This window comes from Vicugna pacos, chromosome 7 (assembly GCF_048564905.1).
Source record: "Vicugna pacos chromosome 7, VicPac4, whole genome shotgun sequence".
NCBI classification, from domain to species: Eukaryota; Metazoa; Chordata; class Mammalia; order Artiodactyla; family Camelidae; genus Vicugna; species Vicugna pacos.
The window spans coordinates 72,113,486-72,134,099 of record NC_132993.1 but is presented as its reverse complement, the minus strand read 5'-3'; the positions used below and the strand labels follow the sequence as shown (position 1 = coordinate 72,134,099).

Sequence of the window (20,614 nt, the reverse complement as noted above, 5' to 3'; positions counted from 1 at the left end):
CAATCATGATTTACAGATATATGAAAACAAGATTCCTAAAAGATATAAATAAAACATTTATATCAAACCATCTTTCTTAAATACCTACCCAAATTCTCTTTAATTTCCCTTACTTTCCTCCTCCAGGAACATTCACGAGCACATTATGTATCACCATTTTTGCTGGACAGTTTTATGCATGTTTAGATTGGTCATTTAGTCATGACTCTTGCAAAATTCTGGTGAGGAAAATCTACTTATATATTTGTTATTGTCTGGTGATAATATCATCTGCAGAAGGGCATCATCTTCTGAAGGGAGTTTTTGGAGCCCTCAGAAAGCACACATTGGTTGGTGACGGGATCCAGGCCTCAAGGCAGACCAATATGGAAACATATTGTGGGTTTACTGCACCCAAGATTTCATAAGATTCTTTCCAAGAGTCATGATCAAGTGCTCTTCTTCAGTGTCAGTAGAGGACAATGGGAGTCAAACAGATGAGTTTAAAACCTAGCTACACCAGCAATGTTCCTGTGGACAAATTACTTTGCTTCTTTGGGGTGTAGCTTATTTAAATTATTTGGGGTTGGAATTGCCATTTTTAGCTCTGAAAATGTAAAGAAATGTGATAGAACATGGTCCTTTCATCTATTTGCCTTTTGTGTTATATTTTAGCTTTTAACCTCTTATTATCAATTTATCTTTTTCCTGAAAATTTTGATGAGTCCCCATCACACTTCTACCCACCACACTTTCTATTCAAGGTTAATTTTTTTAATCACTTAAACTTTTTATTTATTTCTCAGCAATTCTGTTCAACATGTCCTGGCTTTGGGATCTTTGCTATACAGCACTTGGTAGGATTTGGAATCGTAGAGATGGATGGAGCTGGTGGGCACTTTAAACCGCTCTTGGCATGAGAGAAACAAACAGAAGCTGATGCCTCCACAGAGCCTGCGCAGATGCTCGCTGTAGAGAAGTGGAAGCAGCAGACTTATGAGCTCTTGAAAGTGGTCAAACTTCAGCTCCAATGAAAAGCTGACTGAGAGGGTCCCTTTTGGGTGGCAGCCGAGATAGTTTCCTCTAGGAAACTTTGCCTGGTCCCTGGGCTGGGCAGCTCTGAGCTCTTAAGCTCACAGGTTACACTTTGTCAAGGCATGAGTGTGTCACCGGGATCCCAAAGAAATGCCCTGAATCCCATCTAACCTGGACACCCTGGAAAGTCCAGGTCTAGCAACTCTCTGTCCATTATGGAGGCACAGAGGAGCCTGTGAGGTCTGTCTTCTTTCTGCAAGCCAGCAAACCAGGCAGGGTTAGGACAACTGTGGAACAAAGAGAAACCTGGTGAGAATTCACCTCACGACCTCATTCCCATTAGCACTTATTCAGAGCTGCCCATGGGCAACACAGTGTTCCCAAACAGAGCTAACTCACAACTGTTTTGTAGCAGATTCTTCCCAGAAGAGTAGCTGGTGAAAATACTATACATAGAAATGGTTTCTTGATTGGTCATAGAAGTTAATGATTCTTTTGCTATGCTGCTCTAGATTTTTTTAAAGAGAGATGTTATGGAAAAAAACAGCCTCAAGATGTGTTTAGATCCTCAAGTGACGGGCGAATGCACAGGCAGTGGAACAGGAAAAGTAGAGACTGAGCGACTTATGGTTAGTTACTCCAAACCATAGAAGTCTTTTGTCTCTACTCTGCAAGAGAAAATAAAGTTCCTATTTTGGGGGGTTTATATGGAAATATCTTGGGTAGAACACAGCTTGGACAGCCGTGGAAGTAGGAAATACTTATAATTCTTATTGCCTACTTGCTGATCTTATTTTCTTCCTCTTAATTTTTTTTCCTCCCTTGCCTATCTGTAAATAGTGTGAACACAAGGCCCTGGATTCCCTGTCACTCCTAGAGAAAAGGGTGTGAATAATTCCTAAGGTGTTAGGGACTCAATATATTAAAAACAATAGCTCGCTCTTCTCTCAGAAACCATCAGAAAATTAATAAAATAACTGGAAAGGGCTGTGCTTTACACAAAGACAGTCAACGGCATTCCTGGTATTTGTCAAATTATATCATGTGAAAATACGATATTTTAAGAGTAAAAATTATGATATAAAACCATATACATTATATATTCATTTTACTACTATAACAAAGTATAAATAAGCAAACAGGTAGACAAAGAGAAAAATGTCTTGCCTAGTGGGGCTATATTTTTTTCTTTTTAAACTTTTGTTTAAAATATATGTATAATTGTTTGTTCTTTGTACACACAACCCCTTCCCCTCAACCCCGCATGATATCTGATAGAGCCTAAAAATCAAAGGTCAAGGTGTCCTGGCAGAAAAGGTTACGAGGAGGGAAAACTAGACTGCTGATTGATGTTAGGTTTCTCTTCTCGTTCTCACTTAATCTGCATCAGAACAATAGCTCCCTGTCCCTCACAGTGACCCAGAGTACTGTAACCTTCGTTGTGTTTGTTTACCAGGATGCCTGATAAGCCCCACCTAGCAGAACTCTTGTTTGCACAATAACATTTTTGACATCTGTGTTCTTCTGTAATTTAATTAATCTCTCCTCCTTGCAAACTCACAAATCCACAGAAAACCTGGGTGGGAACTGGATGGTGCGGGTAGGGGGGAGGGTACATTATTCAACTAATCTAACACAACCCTGAAAGGCCAAAACAGTAATTCAACAGCAGAGTTATTATTTTTTTAAAGTGTGATTTATAGGCATTCTCATCTCATATCATTTCCTGTCAAAGAGAGTAACAGCTACTGAGTGCAACAAGAATATAAAATGTTTTGATTCAAAGAATAATGAAAATGGCTGGCTAAACCTTTAAATTTCATATTCAAGTAAGTCTGCAGATTGGAGTAATTCTAACCATAACCTTTATGCATAAGATCCAGAAAAAGAACCAATATTTTCAATGTTCTAACTATAGGCCAACTTAGTAACACCACTATTTTGTATGTAATAACTCATCTAAACCACATAACATGCCGCAAAGCAGAGAGTACTATAATACTTATATTAAATATGAAGAAACAGAAATAGGAAGGGAAGGTTAACTTATTTGGCTGAGATCACAATACTCAGCAGTGGTTGGAACTCAGACCTAGGCTGTACTTGTAAAAACCGTCATTTTTTTCCAGAAAATGGATGGATTGCTTTTTTTTTTTCTGAAAAAGAACAAAGTCTGCCATTTGTTTCATGTCTATGAAAAATAAATTTTCAATGAATTAAACATAATTGCTAACATTTATCGAGCACTCCCTCTGTATCAGGTAATTTCTGAGCACTTCACCTGAAATATCTCATTATTGCTGGCAATAATCCTTTGAGGTATTATTAGCTCCATTTTAAAGACAAGGGAACTGAGGCTCAGAGAATGAGTAACTTGTCTAAGTTACAATGCCAGTAAGAAGGACACAGCATTCAGGTAGTTAGACTCCAGGGCTCACGCCCTTTACCACATCTTTATATGTTTAATAGATTAGTCCATCATCAGCATTTATTGAACATTCACAAAGTTTGGTGTTAGACCGAAGGATATCACCCCCTTGGGATATGTTATTGCCTGAAGAGTGTAGTTTGTCTATTAGCATGAAGAATGAAACCCAGGCAGTACCATTGATTAGGACCATTTGAAGTCCAAGGAAACTGATTATCAGATAATTGGTTCTTTGCCACCTACTCTGACTGGCTGCAGATTTAAACCCTGTACTTTTTGCCAAAGCATTCTTGGATTTATTATTAATGTTTGAGTAATTTTTCATGATGTGCCAAGCTTATTTGAATAACTTTTACTGTCTTGTGAATTGACAGGAGTTATTATGATTTATCTCAATAATTATACTCTGGGCAGGAAGATGGCATTAGGATAATTAGATAAGGTAAAATTTATCTGTGAACTTTGTTCAATATGGCATTCTTAATGTATTCTTTTCAAAAATGGAAGAAGCTAACAATAAGAATTAATAAATTAAAAACTGGTATTTTAGAAAGAAGATCATTTGATAGTTAATTATCAGGGACTTTGCCACTAATAACTAGATGAACTTACATTGTCTGTAATCCAGAATGCTAATGTGTAAAGTGGTGGCACTGGGGTCCATGATCTCTAGAAGAGCCTTCTATTTCTAATATTTAAGTACTTTTAAAATAAGAGGTATGTTGTAAAGTGATGGGGTTAGGGAACGTTGAGAGGGGTGGATACAGACATATAATGAAAAAGTGATTTACCAAGTAAACAAAGTCATTAGAATGTATTATAGTTTAGAAATGCCAGTATTTGTACTATATTCTACAAATGCTAGAGTATTATGCATTAACAGAAATTACATAAATGGCAAGAAATTAAAATCCTTGTGAAGATAAATCGTTATTCATTGACTTCTACCATGTGTAAAACACTAGCACATAAATAGCAGCACAGAATGGTGACCAGCCCATTGCTTGTCTTATAAGAATAAAACAAGGCAAACTTCTTATTTTGCAAAGAGAATAACTTAACATCCATCAGTCATCTTCTAGACAGTCTTTAGACATTCACACTAATAGCCCAGAAGGCCTGCAGCACCTCCCATCCAGAGATCTTATAGAAGATGTTGGGGTTGGGGGATGTCTCTCAAAGTCTGACTTAGCAGCCATTTTATCAGGAGCGGGGACAATGTCTCCAGAGGTCCCTGCTGCTGTTCAACTTCATTTGAAACTTTATTAGATTTTTAAACTTTGATGTACTCAGATAAATTTTATTTCAATCAGCTTACCTGACCAAAGGAAAAAACAACATTAAAAGAGTTTCTTTGAATTAGTGATTTAAAAAAATATGTGTCAGTAAATCTTTTGTAAAGCCATATTCAGCCAAGGGCTTTAGGCATTCATTGGCTTTCAGTGTTCTGCCTAAATGGAAACTATTAATGTGTCAATGGACTCATTTGCTAATTTTCTGCAATGAAAAAGCCAATAAATTGAGGGGACTGATATTACCATTTCACTTGTACCCTGTCCAAAACAGGTTCTCTCCCCTGAGTCAGCAGCCCTAACTCTCCTTTTTTGTTTCAACAAACAATGAAAATTAATTCCAAATGGTCATAGATAAGAAGAGAATGGTAACATCATATAAATAGGCTAAACTGAGTGTAAAAATTAAAGTTATATTTCTAAATAAGGACATCTACTTTTAATTAGCTAGCATATATTTTCTTACAAAGGATATATTCAGTTGTCTATTCATTTAGAATATAAATCATTGAAAGTCTCCTAAGTACTAGCTGCTGTGCTAGATAACAGGTAAAAATCAGTGAACAGCAAATAAGATTACTTTCTTACAACTTAAACAAACGTTTCTCCAATAAAGATATACTAATGACCAAGAGGCACATGAAAAAATGCTCAATATCACTATTTATCAGAGAAATGCAAATCAAAACTACCATAAGGTATCACCTCACACCAGTCAGAATGGCCATCATTCAGAAGTCCACGAATGATAAATGCTGGAGAGGGTGTGGAGAAAAGGGAACCCTCCTATACTGCTGGTGGGAATACAGTTTGGTGCAGGCACTATGAAAAACAGAATGGAGGTTCTTCAAAAAACTGAAAATAGACTTACCATATGATCCAGCAATCTCATTCCTGGACATATAGCCAGAAGAAACTCTAATTTGAAAAGATACTTTCTCCCCTCTCAGTATTCATAGCAGCACTATATACAATAGCCTAGACATGGAAACAACCTAAATGTCCATTGATAGATGACTGGATAAAGAAGTTGTGGTATATTTACACAATGGAATACTACTCAGCCACAAAAAAGAATAAGATAATACCACTTACAGCAACATGGATGGACCTAAAGATAATCATACTAAGTGAAGTAAGCCAGAAGGAAAAAGAAAAATAGCATATGATATCACTTATATGTGGAATCTAAAAAAAGAAAGACACAAGTGAACGTATTTACAAAATAGAAACAGACTCACAGACATGGAAAATGAACTTACCAGGGGGAAAAGGGATGGGGAGGGATAAATAGGGTGTTCAGGATTTGCAGATACTAACTACTAAATATAAAACAGATAAGCAGCAAGGTCCTACTGCATAGCACAGGAAACTGTATCAGTACCTTGTAACGGCCTACAATGAAAAAGAAGATGAAATGTAATATTTGTATGTGTAAATGAATCACTATGCTATACACCACAAATCAACACAACATTGTAACTCTATAACTTAATTGAAAAAAAAAGATTACTCCCTTCTGAAGCTTACAGAGTAAGAGAACAAAAGTCACCAAGTAAACAAATAGTGGTCTTTTAAGTTATACATGTGAGTGTGTAAATCAACTAGCCTGTCCATTTAGCTGTACATTTTGGATTTCAGTTGCCCTCCCAACCTTCCCTTAGGTTCCTTCAGAGTCACTGAGGGGCTGGCTCATGATTATACAGTTATATTTCTGTACTTTTCCTATGGTTTAATTATCTTCTGAGTACAGAACCCTGGAAAAAGGGACCCAGTGATTGTCTCTCCTTCAGAGAGTTTTGGTGGCTGTAGAACCAGATAAGGGAAACTCTATAGTGTTCCAGATACCTCAGGTCACCTGTGATTAGCTAGTGCTTGATGGAAAATACACTGTTAGCAGCAGGAACTTGGCAGCTTCTGCCTCCCACGCCTGGACAGGGTGGGTGAAGTCTGTCCCTGGGGCAACAGAATCAAATCAAGATGGCTGTCATCAGTAATCAGTGTTACCACCAAGAGTTGAGAGAATAGGCATGGGTGAAGTTGAGAGAATAGGGATGGGTCAAGTTGAGAAGGCAAGACGAAGACAGCAACTGAGGTTAGCAGCTCAAGTCAGAGGAAATGGACCGAGAAGCCAAGTTCGAACAGGTTAGGAAATGCCAGGAACCTAGGGAAGAATTTCGTCTCCGTGCCAGGCTCCACCCATTCAAGGCCACACAGGTACATGACGCCAAGCCAGTGGGCAAGACTGATCAAAAGCACTTACTGATTGTGTAGATGTTGTTGAGTAAGAGGAAAATTACCTGATTAAAAACAAAGTAAAACAAAAAACCTATTCAAATCCTGGCTCTAATATTATTCTCAAAATAGAAAGGTGAATTAGTATCTCTGAAAATCAGTGTTTTTCAACAGCACAATGAGGGTAACTTCCCTCAAAGAGCACTTTATTATCAGGATTAAATTATATCTGTATGTGAAATTGTCCCCGAACTAAAATATACTATACACAATTAAAACTGGCTATTAATGCTACATCATTTCAATAAAGTCTACTCAGATAATAACTGTTTCAGGAGACAGAGTCTCTTCCCTTTTCGATTTACATAATGCCTAGACACTTTTAAACCCTTGAAAGTTCTGTTAAAAATCCCCATTATATCAGAGATCATTCTCAAACACTGAACAGATTGAAAGAACTTAGAAAAGCATGCTTAGGACTCAATGTGAAATTAAAAGTAAGACTCTCAGCTGTAAAAAAAGATAAATGTTGAAGTTCTGTGTGGCCAGATCTGTGCAGACAGTGTCTCCTGAAGACTGGAGTGATGACTTTTCATCATAGTAACTAGTGTGGAGAATCAGGGAGGCAGAGGGCAGTACATCCCATAGGGCAGTAACCAACCACAGGGACAGAGAGGGATAAAAGCCAACAGCCCTGGACGTGGAGACAAATGACTGACCAAGCACTAATAATGACCATGCCACTGACTTAGTGTGACCCTGTGGACAAGTCTAGTGTTTTTTACTATATTTGTGAAGTGAGGAGCTGGGACCAGGTGATCTCTAACATTTCTTCCAGGTATAATAGTCTACAATTAGACAAATTACCTGCCCTGCATTTGTACATCATATTTCACTATCTGAAGCATGTTCCTATCTATGAAATCACTTATCCTAGGTGGCAGGCATGGCATACATTTTTATCCTAATTTAATGGATAAGGAAGTAGAGATTTAGACGTTGTGGCTTCCATAAAGTTTCATTTGGGGTCTGAGTCAAGGATAGAGATTTAGAAATATTTAGTTGATCTTTAAAATTATATAAGAGTTGGGTCTGTTTCCCTTTAAGAATTCTTGGCAATTACAAATTATTTTGAACTATCATGTGATGTGGTGGCTGCTATGGAAACTGCATTAATACGTGAAGCATGCAAAGCCTGTCACATCAGATTCTGCTGCCCTTTGGCTATGCTAACTTATTCATCTGTTTCTTTAAAAAATATTTCTCTCTTTCTTCTTTTTTCCAAACACATGCACATTATGCTTATAATCCAAGAAATCTCATTTTGAAGTGACTCATTTTTATGAAATGCATTCAATGACTTGGAACAAAAGATTCTGGTAGAAATACAACCTGAAAAAAATATCCTATTTAAAAATATATACATAGTATTCATTTTGTATTTCCATGGCTCAACTAAAATGTGAAAAGAAGCCATGGAAGAAAAATTAAATTCCTGAGCTGGGATCATGTTTAGATTACAAGTTGAAAGGGAAAACCATGCATGAATTTAATTTTTTCATTTTAAATAATATATAAAGATATTAACATGTCTGAGTTCTGACCAAAACTATAAAATTTTAAACTTTGCATACATTTGTAAACAGTAGCACTTTGGGGAATCAATGAATCTTAAAAGAGCAGTCATTGCTTTTAGATCAATATAAACTATTAAATATAGATATATATTACATATATGCATATAGTATACATAGCATCTATAAACAGTTACCACCTGCTACAGAGTGTTCATGTTCCCCCAGATTCATATGTTGCAGCCTAATTCCGAGTGTGATGGTATTTGAAGGTGGGGCCTTTGGGAGGTGATAAGATCATGAAGATGGAGTCTTCATAAATTAGACTGATGCCCTTAAGAAGAGACCCCACAGAGACCCTTTGCCCCTTCCACCATTTGAGGGCACAGAGAAAAGAAGAACATCTGTGAACTAGGAAGTAAGACCTCACCAGACACCAAATTTGCCAGTACCTTGATCTTGAACTTCCCAGCCTATAGACTGTGGAAATAAATTTCGATTGTTTATAGGCCACTCAGTCTATGGTGTTTTGTTATAGCAGCCCACAGGCTAAGACATCACCTGCAATCCAAAGCTTGATATTTGGTGTTTTGAATGCAGGGCCTCTCTGTCGTAAGTAGGACTCCACTGTCTTGAAGTTGCCCTTGATCTACCCTAAGAAATGATGGAGATGTCGATCCATAAATTATACGAACCAGAAAGAAGCATTTACTTTCTCCTACAGTCACGGCTCTTTGGCAAACACATTTAACCTCATTTTTTTGGCCAGCTCACCTGCTACCTTGTGATGCCAACTTTAGCTGAAGTGGTAACAGTCAGTACTATACTTTTTCTGGTGCCCATTTATAGTCTATTACGGGGCACTGCTTTTCTTCTATTTGCATTTCTGTGATTCATAATGAGTTGGATTTTTATAGGCCTATTACTTAATTATATGACTTTCATAAAATACTTCCTCATAGATTTGGCTATTTTGCTTACTGATTTATATTAATTATTTATATATAAAAGGAAAAGCGCTTTTTTAACAGTATAGAAAATGTTAATGTTTGATATATTAAAGGTTTAAATTTTTATGTAATAGGCAAATCTGCCATCATTATCTTCATATATATTATAATGATTTCATTTTTTAAAAGTTCTCATCTTCCATATCCTAAATATTCATATGTATTTTATAGTTTTGTTACCATTAAACTTTTCATTGTTTCAATATATTTTGCATGTAATGCCAACTGAAAACTGGCCTTTATTTCAAAATAACTAATTTTTCCAACACAATGTTAAACATAATACATCCTTTTCCTATGAACTTGTGATATTGTAAATCCTATTTGAGATTCTTACTTTGGTTCTAGAGCTACTCCGCTATCTGTCCCTTGATTCTTCAGTCACTACCACACTATGTTAACTATTGTATCTTCAAAATAAAATTTATAATCTGATAGCATAATTCACTTCTTAACATGATTCATAGTTCTCTTTTGTTTAGTTTATCCAGATAAACCAAAGTCCTTACCCCCAATCAAAATTTCCAATGCTTTTTCTTTTCTGTCTCATTTTGTTTGACCTTATTTGTTCTGCCTTATTTTTAACATTTATCTCAAACTTGTAAGAAGTCCTTATTTTGCTGGGAATATTGGATATTGAGCTCAGAGTTTATAGAGTTTTGTTTCTACAGAGCACCTTGAGTGAATAAGAGTAATGTTGGGCAGGAGTTCAAAAAGACATTGCAAAAGTTGTTCTGAATACATGCAATTTGAAAAATGGATATTGAATACAGAATTATTTTTAAAGTGGGGGTAGTGGCAGGAAAGAATTAATATCTTATACAGAGAAGACATGAGCTGTTTAGCTGGTGAGTTGTTATATTACTCAACTTGAGGATTCTTAGCCTCAAGAGCAAGCAATTTCTTTACCTTGGGAAATTTGCTTGCAATCACACTCACATCACATAGAATATCTGCACTGAGAAAAGTTGCAAGAAAGACTTATCTCCAGCAATTACTGCATTGCATGCTCCTATTCATAAATTGAAACAGAGTTATAGGAATTATAAGACCATGAAATTATGATCTGGGGGCTTTAACAGAGGGAAGAAATCAGTATTTTAAAGAAGATGATATGTATGAGGCAGTGAAACATCATGATAAGCTAAGATTTAAAACCTGATTCTCCTTTGTACTGGTGGTTTGAGGATGGATGCTAAACCAATCTGATTTTAGTTTTCCCATCCATAAAATAGGTTATAATACTATTTTGCAAGAACTGTAAAAAAGATTAAAGGAAATAATGAAATGATTTACAAACTGGGAACAACACATGAAATATGGTACTAATAAATGTTAATGATTATTATGTATTGCAATTAATGAGCAATTTTTAAGTGAGCAGAAACTCTCCATAATACAAGGAAATAAACAAATTACTACCATGGGATATAAAAACATGCAAAGAAGCTCAGAGACAAGAAAAGAAGGCTCTAAAAAGGATCAGAGACAAACCTAGCTGATCTTTTCTAAAGACTTTATTAATATATTCATAGAAAGATCAATATTGAGACATTGAGGTCTACTGTATCCTTATAACACCGCTTGTAAATGGTACTTACTACTTGGAATTTGCTTGAATTAAACTGTTTGAAACTGAACAAAGGAGGCAAGAATACACAATGGAGTAAAGACAGTCTCTTTAGAAAATGGTTGGGAAAACTGGACAGCTGCATGTAAATCAATGAAGTTAGAACACTCCCTCACACCACTCACAAAAACAAACTCAAAATTGCTGAAGACTTAAATATAAGACAAGACACTATAAACCTCTTAGAAGAAAACATAGGCAAAACATTATCTGATCTAAATCTCAGCAATGCTCTCCTAGGGCAGTCTACCCAGGCAATAAAAATAAAAGCAAAAAATAAACAAATAGGACCTAATTAAACTTATAACCTTTTGCACAGAAAAGGAAACCATAAGCAGAACAAAAAGACAACCTACGGAATGGAAGAAAATATTTGCAAAAGATGAGACTGACAAGGGCTTGATTTCCAGAATATATAAACAGCTCATACAACTTAGTAAGAAAAAACCAAACAACTCAATTCAAAAATGGGCAGAAGACCTAATCAAGCAATTCTCCAATGAAGACATACAAATGGCCAATAGGTACATGAAAAAATGCTCAATGTCGCTAATTATCAGAGAAATGCAAATTAAAACTACAATGAGGTATCACCTCACACCAGTCAGAATGGCCATCATTCAAAAGTCCACAAACAATAAATGCTGGAGAGACTGTGGAGAAAAGGGAACTCTCCTACACTGTTGATGGGAATGTAGTTTGGTGCAGCCATTATGGAAAACAGTATGTAGAGTCCTCAAAATACTAAAAATAGACTTACCATATGATCCAGTAATCCCACTCCTGGGCATATATTCAGAGGGAACCTTAATTGAAAAAGACACATGCACCCCAATGTTCATATAGCACTACACGCAATAGCCAAGACATAGAAACAACATAAATGTCCATTGAAAGATGACTGGATAAAGAAGTTGTGGTATATTTATACAATGGAATACTACTCATCCAGAACAAAAGAATAAAATAATGCCATTTGCAGCAACATGGATGGACTTGGGGATTGTAATTTTAAGTGAAGCCAAAAAGAGAAAGAAAAATACCATATGGTATCACTTATATGTGGAATCTAAAGAAAAAAAAAAGACAAATGAACTTACTTACAAAACAGAAACAGACTCACAGTCATAAAAAAACAAACTACCAGTGGACAAGGGAGTGGGAAGGGATAAATTGGGACTTCGAGATTTGAAGATACTAACTACTACATATAAAATAGATAAACAACAAGTTTATACTGTATAGCACAGGGAACTATATTCAATATCTTATAGTAACTTATGGTAAAAAAAATATGAAAACAAATATACTTGTGTTTATGTAAGACTGAAGCATTGTGTTGTACACCAGAAATTGACACACTATAAACTAACCATATGTCAATTATTCGTATATATATATATATATATATATACACACACACACACATACACAAAAACAAAATAAAACAAAAACAAAAACATGGAGACATTGAGTTCTACTATATCTTTCCAGTACCTTTTGTAAATGGTGCTTACTATTTGGAATTTGTTTAAATTCAACTGTTTGAAACTAGAAATGTGACTGCATTTGTTTGAAACAAAGGCCCTGAAAATAACAGCAACAAAAAGGAGTATATACAAAAGACCATCAACTGTGTAAGGGAGACAATAAAAATTATAGGGAAGTGATAATTTTGGGTATACAACCAAGAATGTTAAGGCATAAAGAAAATTTCAGAAAACAAAGTAATTCATTTGCCAACACAAAGATCTTCAATCAACCTGAAGAAATGTGTTTTCTGGGTAAGGAATATCTAAGAGCTATATTATTGAAGTTGTCCCCTAAATACGTCACAAGTCCCATGAAATTTGCAATGGTATATGCATTCTGGACTGTAAAAAACAAGAGAGGCCAAGTTAATAACTAATCAGAGAATTATGGGAGAGAAATGGAAAAATAGAAAAACTGAAACATTTTAAAGCTGAAGAAAAGAGCTAATTCTGATGGTCTGATTAAAAACTAGAAAAATAAGATAAAACAAAAACCACACTGCTGTGACCATTTATCTCTAGTGACACAGAAGCAGATGGAATAATTTCTGAACAGATTAATAGCAAAAAGTCCACTCAGAAGGTATAAAATGTACTATAGCATTTTCAGATAAGTTATCAACACCCAGAAGGGAAATTTATTACTGAAGAGAGTCAGAGAATTATCAGAGTAAGACAACATCCTGGAAGAGATAAGAAATGGAAAATATTATTGAGTTTATGTTCCTCAGTTCTAAATACACTCAAAGATGGTAGCAATTTTCTGAAAATTGTATGGACACAGGGAACTTCATTTTCAATAGGCCTGACAATCCTGTTCTTATGCATAATACAAAAAACACTTTGAAAAATTAAGGCAATTATAGATTGAAATTTTTTAAAAAGATTTTCCATAAAATGTAAACAGCAAATTCTTGGACAGGACATCTCATCAAATGATCTTTTAAGAATCTGTGAACTTCTTTAATGTCCAAGTGAGCTACCAGGATTAGCTCTGCAACATTGTCATTCGAATACATTTTATAACAGAGTTAAGATACTGGGAAGCAGAATATAAAGTTAAAAAAGAAGAAGAAGAAAAAAGAGAGGTAGAGCATTTATTCATTGTAATATTTATTCAGATGACCAAAATATATTTCTCAGATATATTTGGTCTTCATTCATAGTTCCTGCCTCATAACTCTCTAAATGCTTGGAATTTTCTGCCTTCACAGCCGGGTTTATGTTAATGGAGGTGACTTTGGATCCCACCTCAGGGTAGGGACTGGTTGCCAGGAGAAACAACCACGTGATTAGAGGGTTGCAACATTAGTCTCACCTCCTGATATCCTGAGAAGGGAGAGAGGCTTGATGTTAAATCACCATTGGCTCATGATACAGGCAATTATGACTGTGTGATGTTATCTCCACAAAACCCCAAAGCACAGCTTTTTGGCCCTCTTCAAAGAGCTTCCACAAAAGGGAATCAGAACAAGTCCCTGTACTGCCATGCTGAGCCTCAAGTTCCACAGGGACAGAAGCTCCTTTGGGGGGGGGGGGATTTCATTCTGTATATCTCTTCATTTGGCTGTTGATTTGTATCCTTTAATATCCTTTTATAGTAAATTGATAATATAGTGAGTAAACAGGTTTTCCTGAGTTCTGTGAGCCGTTCTAGCAAATTGATTGACCCTGAGGAGAGGGTCATCAGAATCCCTAATCTATTACTGGTAGGTCAGAAGCACAGGTAAAAGGCTGGGCTTGCAACTGGCAGCTGAAATGAAGGGTGGTCTTTTTGGACTGAGCCCTTTACTTGTGGCATCTCATTCCACATCCAGGTGGACTGTGTCAGAATTGAGTTGAATTCTCTGACACCCTGAATTCTCTGACACCCTGCTGGCATCTGAGAATTGTTTGTTAGCATGGGGATGCTTCCACTGACACATATTGGAATTGAGTCCGGAAGTCCTATCATTCATTCGTTTATTTTATCACTCATTTTAGTGAATATTTATTGAGTGCCAACTTATGCCAGTGTTCTAGGCACTGGTAATACAATAATGACTGAAGCTGTCATCCCCTCAAATTTTAATTACAATGGTGGCAACAAAGACACGACAACATAAATTAATTTGTAATATCAGATAGCAGTAAGTGCTGTGAAAAGAATATAGTACTGTCATCCACAGTGCAGATGAAAACACAGGAGGTACAGTGTATTCAGAAAAAGTAGGCCCAATGTAAAAAATCCAAATAAATGTTGCTCAGTAGAAGCCCAAGGAAGTTAAAGAAATAGCTCAGTTACTAGGACAACTCAGCACCCAGAGCGTTCAGTGTGGCAGATTCCGTAGTGACCTGCCCAGGGCTGACTTACCCATCTCCAAGCTGGTGGGGAAGTGAGAGTCCAGCTTTTCACAGGGTATCTCACTCAATGTTACCAGCCTCCCAGCAGGTGTAATAGGGGCTGATGTGAGCATATGCAGGCCCAGCCCCTTGCATCAATTTGAGACAATGCTGAAAGGTCATCACAATGCCAGATCTCAAATGGTATCAGTTTCTGCCTCTATCCAGTCTCACCTCTGCCTCTTCTTCCTAACAGGTGTGTCTCCTGAAGGCATTTCCCAGGAGAATTTCTACCTGAAACTCTGTCTCAGAATATATTTCCAAGAATCCAGTCTAAAGACACAGATAAACTGAAGGGAGTCAAAGGATTCCCTAGCTTGGTAAAAATTAAGTACAGCTTTTATATGAAAGGAACTAAAGTACAAAATTTGGGGGGCTATTTAGATACTGAATGTATATGAAACATGAAGCTAACATTTATTGAAAGCTTTTAATGAGAAACTTGAGCTCATATCTGTTTGAAAAATACTTTAAAAAATTAGGTTTTATGCTTGAAAGGGTTATACATGGCTCCTTATCAAGACCTTTTAATTATGATCTTTTCAAATTCTTGATAGTCACCATCAAAGAAAACCTGTCCATACAGATATATAAAAAGTCAATTAAACACATTTTAAAACTATTTTAAAATTTGAGACTTTTGAGATTATATTTAAAAGGGATTAAAGGAGAAGGGCCAAGATGGTGGAGTAGAAGGACGCTCGTACCTCACCCTCTCCCATGAATACACCAAGAGCGACATCCACAGACCCACCCGTCCAATGAGAACACATGCTAAACTTTGACAGAACATTGCCTTCTTCAAAAGACAAATTACGCCACATAAATGGTAGGAGAACAGGAAAAAAGAAAGAAGAAATACGAAAGTAGTGCAGGACCAGTCCCACAGGGAGGGGGCAGCAAAGGAGGAATAGCACTCATAAGCTGGGTCTTCCTCTCTGCAACAGAGAGGTCAGTGGGACAGAGGGGGAACCTCTGAGGCTCAGATCTGTATGGAATAGCTCTTGACTGACAGAACTAAGTTAAATGGGCACAAAGGGTCCCTGCGATCCCCAGCCCTAGATGCAAACTGACAGCGGGGGGTGGGACAGGGTGCCAGAACCGGGCAGAGGACTCGGGTTGACTATTCAGAAGCAACCTTGGGAGACTGCAGAGTGCCATATGCCGTGGCTGGGAAGGTATACAGATCAGAACTGCCTGGGTCCTCCATAAAAAAAAAAAAAAAAAAAAAAAAAAAAGCAAGACAACACTGCTGGTGTGCCCTGGGGAGAGGGGCACCATAGCCTTTGTCTCCTCAGACCTGATGCACCATTACTGGTGCATTTTTGGGAGAAGACAGGCCGGGCTCAGCCACAGCCACCATACTCTCCAGTGCGCGGCTCCCAAGGAGAGGCAGGGTAGAAACCTTAATCCGTACCTAGGGGCTCCACAACCTCATAGGTGAGACTGAGATTTGTTTACAGCCCCAGGCAGAGGGGACCATTCTGCCCCAGTGCCTCTGTAAACTTGTGCCTCTAAGACAAATGAACAAGGAGTGGAGTTCTGGCACATGGAGGGGGCAAGTGCTAGTGCGGCTATTTTCTGTGATTCCACCTACCAAGTATGGACCTTCCTCGGTGAGGGGAGCGGCATTTAACAGGGGTGCAACATGGCCCCCTACCTTGCACAAGCTCAGTGCCGAACAGAGGCACTGGGAGCAGGTGCAACCCGCCCACCTACCATGCGCAAGCAAGGCACTGGGAGGCAGCGTCAGGAGAAGGCATTACCCGCCCACAGATCTGGGTCGTGACCAGAGGGCCTTTGGAACCAGCAAAGCAGGAGCAGGGCAGGAGCAATGGCAACCACAGAATAAAAAGGAGGCCCCACCCAATAGCCAGGGCAGGCTCTGGCCACCACACAACCAGCCACACTCCCAACCAAAGGGCTAACAGACAAAAGGCACAGAAGCAAGACTTCACAACTAGCCATACTCAAATAGGACCTCTGGACAAAATTATTAAGAGCACACGGTCTCCACGGGAACACATCCATTTTTTTGTTTTGTTTTGTTTTGTTTTTCTTTTCTTTTTAAATTTTTAATACTTCTTAAAAAATTTTTTATCCCTTTAAAAATTTTTAATTAAAAAAATTTTGTCTCAATTTGATTTTTATTTCTGTTTTGTTTTTGTTTTTGATTATACTGTTTTCAAATCTTTTTACTTCTCTTAAATTTTTAAAAATTTGTCCCAATTTGATTTTTTCTCTTTGTTTTATTCTTTTGTTATTGATTACACTCTGTTTTCAAATTTGTTTTTCTTTAAAAATTTTTTTAGTTTTATTTCCACATCCGCTTTGGAGAAATAAATTAATAAACCCCTTCAGGACCACAGTAGATAACTGATACTCCATAACTCATAGTTCCAGAGAGATATAAGTAAAATGAAGAAGCAGAGGAACCACTCCCAATTAAAAGAACAAGAAAAATCCCCTGAAAGTACGATTAATGAAATAGACCTTGATACCCTACTAGATCATGATTTTAAAAAAGGACTGATCAAAGTACTGAAGGAACTAAAAGAGATTGTGAATATAGACAGAATACATCAAAAAGGAAATTGAAACTATAAAGAGGAGCCAATTAAAATTGTAATACTCATTTGCTGAGATAAGAGCTGAGCTAAAGGCTATAAAAAGTAGGCTAGATAATGCAGAGGAATGAATAAGTGACTTAGAAAACAGGACAACAGAAGTCACCCAATCACAAGAGCTGAGCGAAAAACAAACCAAAAAAAAACAATGAAAACAATATAAGGGAACTATGGGACAATATAAAGCATGCCCACCTACACATAATAGGTGTCCCAGAAGGAAAAAAAAGAGCAAAGGGGATTGAAAAGGTATTTGAAGAAATCATGACTGAAAACTTCCCAAATCTAAAGAAGGAATCAGATATCCAAGTACATGAAGCACAAAGGGTCTCAAAAAAGAAGAGCCCGAAAAGACCCACACCAAGACATATTATAATCAGGATGGCATAAGGGTTAAGGCTAAAGAAATGATTCTAAAGGCAGCAAGAGAAAAACAAAGAGTTAGTTACAAGGGAACCCCCATAAGGCTTTCAGCTGATTTCTCTACACAAACACTGCAGGCCAGAAGGGAGTGGCAAGATTTATTCAAAGTCCTGAATGAGAAAAAGATGCAAACTAGGATACTTTATCCAGCAAGGCTATCATTTAGAATAGAAGGAGGGATAAAGAATTTCACAGACGAGCAAAACTAAAAGAATTTCACAACACTAAACCTATGCTAAAAGAAATATTGAAAAGTCTACTCTAAATAGAAAAGAAGCAGGATGCTACAGAAAGGAGAAAACCATAATTGCACAGCAAAGGAAACCATATGCAAAACAAAAAGACAACCTACAGAGTGGAAGAAAATATTTGCAAAAGATGAGACTGACAAGGGCTTAATTCCAAGAATATATAAACAGTTCATATGACTTAATAAAAAAATACAAAAATGGGCAGAGACCTAAACAAGCAATTCTCCAACGAAGACATACAAATGGCCAATAGGCACATGAAAAAATGCTCAGTATCACTAATTATCAGAGAAATGCAAATCAAAACTACAATGAGGTATCACTTCACACCAGTCAGAATGGCCATCATTCAAAAGTCCACAAACAATAAATGCTGGAGAAGCTGTGGAGAAAAGGGAACCCTTCTACACTGTTGGTGGGAATGCAGTTGGGTACAGCCATTGTGGAAAACAGAATGGAGATTCCTCAAAAGACTGAAAACAGACTTACCATATGATCCAGCAACCCCACTCCTGGGCATATATCCAGAAGGAACTCTAATTCAAAAAGACACCTGCACCCCAGTGTTCATAGCAGCATATTTACAATAGCCAAGACATGGAAACAACCCAAATGTCCATGACAGATAACTGGATAAAGAAGCTGTGGTATATTTATACAATGGAATACTACTCAGCCATAAAAAATGATAAAATAATGCCATTTGCAGCAACATGGATGGAACTGGAGAATGTCATTCTAAGTGAAGTAAGCCAGAAAGAGAAAGAAAAATACCATATGATATCACTCATATGTGGAATCTAAAAAAAAAAAAAAGACAAATGAACATATATATAAAACAGAAACAGACTCACAGACATAGAATACAGACTTGTGGTTGCCAGTGGGTAGGTGGGTGGGAAGGGATAAACTGGGAGTTCTAGATTTGCAGACACTGACTGGTATATATAAAATAGATAAAGAAGTTTATACTGTATAGCACAGGGAACTATATTCAATATCTTGTAGTAGCTTATGGTGAAAAAGAATATGAAAATGAGTATGTGTATAGCCGTATATGACATTATGCTGTACACCAGAAATTGACACAACATTGTAAACTGACTATACCTCAATAAAAAAAAATATATACCCCAGAATATATAATACCCCAGAATATAGAGCAAAAAACACAAATCAATGAAAATTACTAGTGAAATAAGAGAGAAATGGTGGTGAAATGCAGGATATATAATTGACAAAGACAAGCAGCTCTGGAGGAAAAAAAGGAAAGAATGAAGAAACAATAACAAAAAATAGAAAATAAAAATTACCTGGAGTTGAAAAAAAGACCTACATTTCCAGATTAAAAGTCACAGAATTATACACACAATTAACAAAAATAATACAAATAGACATTTTCTGGTGAAAAATGTTAATTTCCAGGAATAAGCACATATTACAAGTTTTTAAAAAGAGATAACAGGTTACTTACAAGGACAAGAGAATTATTTTAATGTTAGAGTTCTTATTTGCAACACTGGAAGCTAGAAGATGTTGAGAAATATTTAAAGAATATCAATGGAAAAGGACTGTGATTCCTTGTTTTTTCAACCAAGAACTGCAAGACTCAAAAACTATGTGGCCATGGACTTCTTACAAAAGACTAGAAGAAATATTCCCTTAACATTAAAATGTAATTAGGAAAAAATCAGATTGAGGAAGATGAAATATATAAGAAAAATACTGATTTTTAATGAATCTAGTAAATGTCATCTTTAAATAAAAAAAGAGATTAAAGATATTCACGCCTTAATTAATAATTTAATCATGAAATTTTTGCAATAATTGTAATAGATTTCAATTCCATCAAACTTTTTCAAATCAAGAATTTCAAAACAATGGTGAATCATTCATTTGCAGAATACATATTACATTGCTAGGGCTGTGACCTGGCCACTAGCTCAGATGTCTCCAAAAACACTGTCAGAGGTATGTGAGGACAGTTTTAGATCCTAGCCCTGAACTTGGTCTGCATATTATGCTCTTTGGGCATCTGGGACACACAACACACAGCAGATCAATGGACCCCACATCCACAGTGGCCAATGACATAGCTGTCCAGGTGGTAGAGGATTTCCTTCCTTGTTGTACAGCAGTACACAATGTATGTTTCCTGTGTTCACTATTCACAGGGACCTTGGGCACACTTTCTGGCTTTCTCTGCCTGCACCACT

General features: G+C 36.7%; 1 protein-coding gene across 1 annotated transcript in view; it reads right to left on the bottom strand.

Annotated features, from left to right (window-relative positions):
- Nucleotides 1-781: 781 nt before the first annotated feature.
- The window catches only part of LOC140697253 (uncharacterized), a 41,503-nt gene continuing 21,670 nt past the window's right edge, over nucleotides 782-20,614 (bottom strand). The window contains exons 3-5 of the mRNA XM_072964031.1: nucleotides 9,105-9,197; nucleotides 1,186-1,301; nucleotides 782-948 (exon numbers count right to left, since the gene is read on the bottom strand). Of these exons, the coding sequence (XP_072820132.1) occupies nucleotides 782-948; nucleotides 1,186-1,301; nucleotides 9,105-9,197 (376 nt within the window). The remainder of the gene's footprint in view (nucleotides 949-1,185; nucleotides 1,302-9,104; nucleotides 9,198-20,614) is intronic.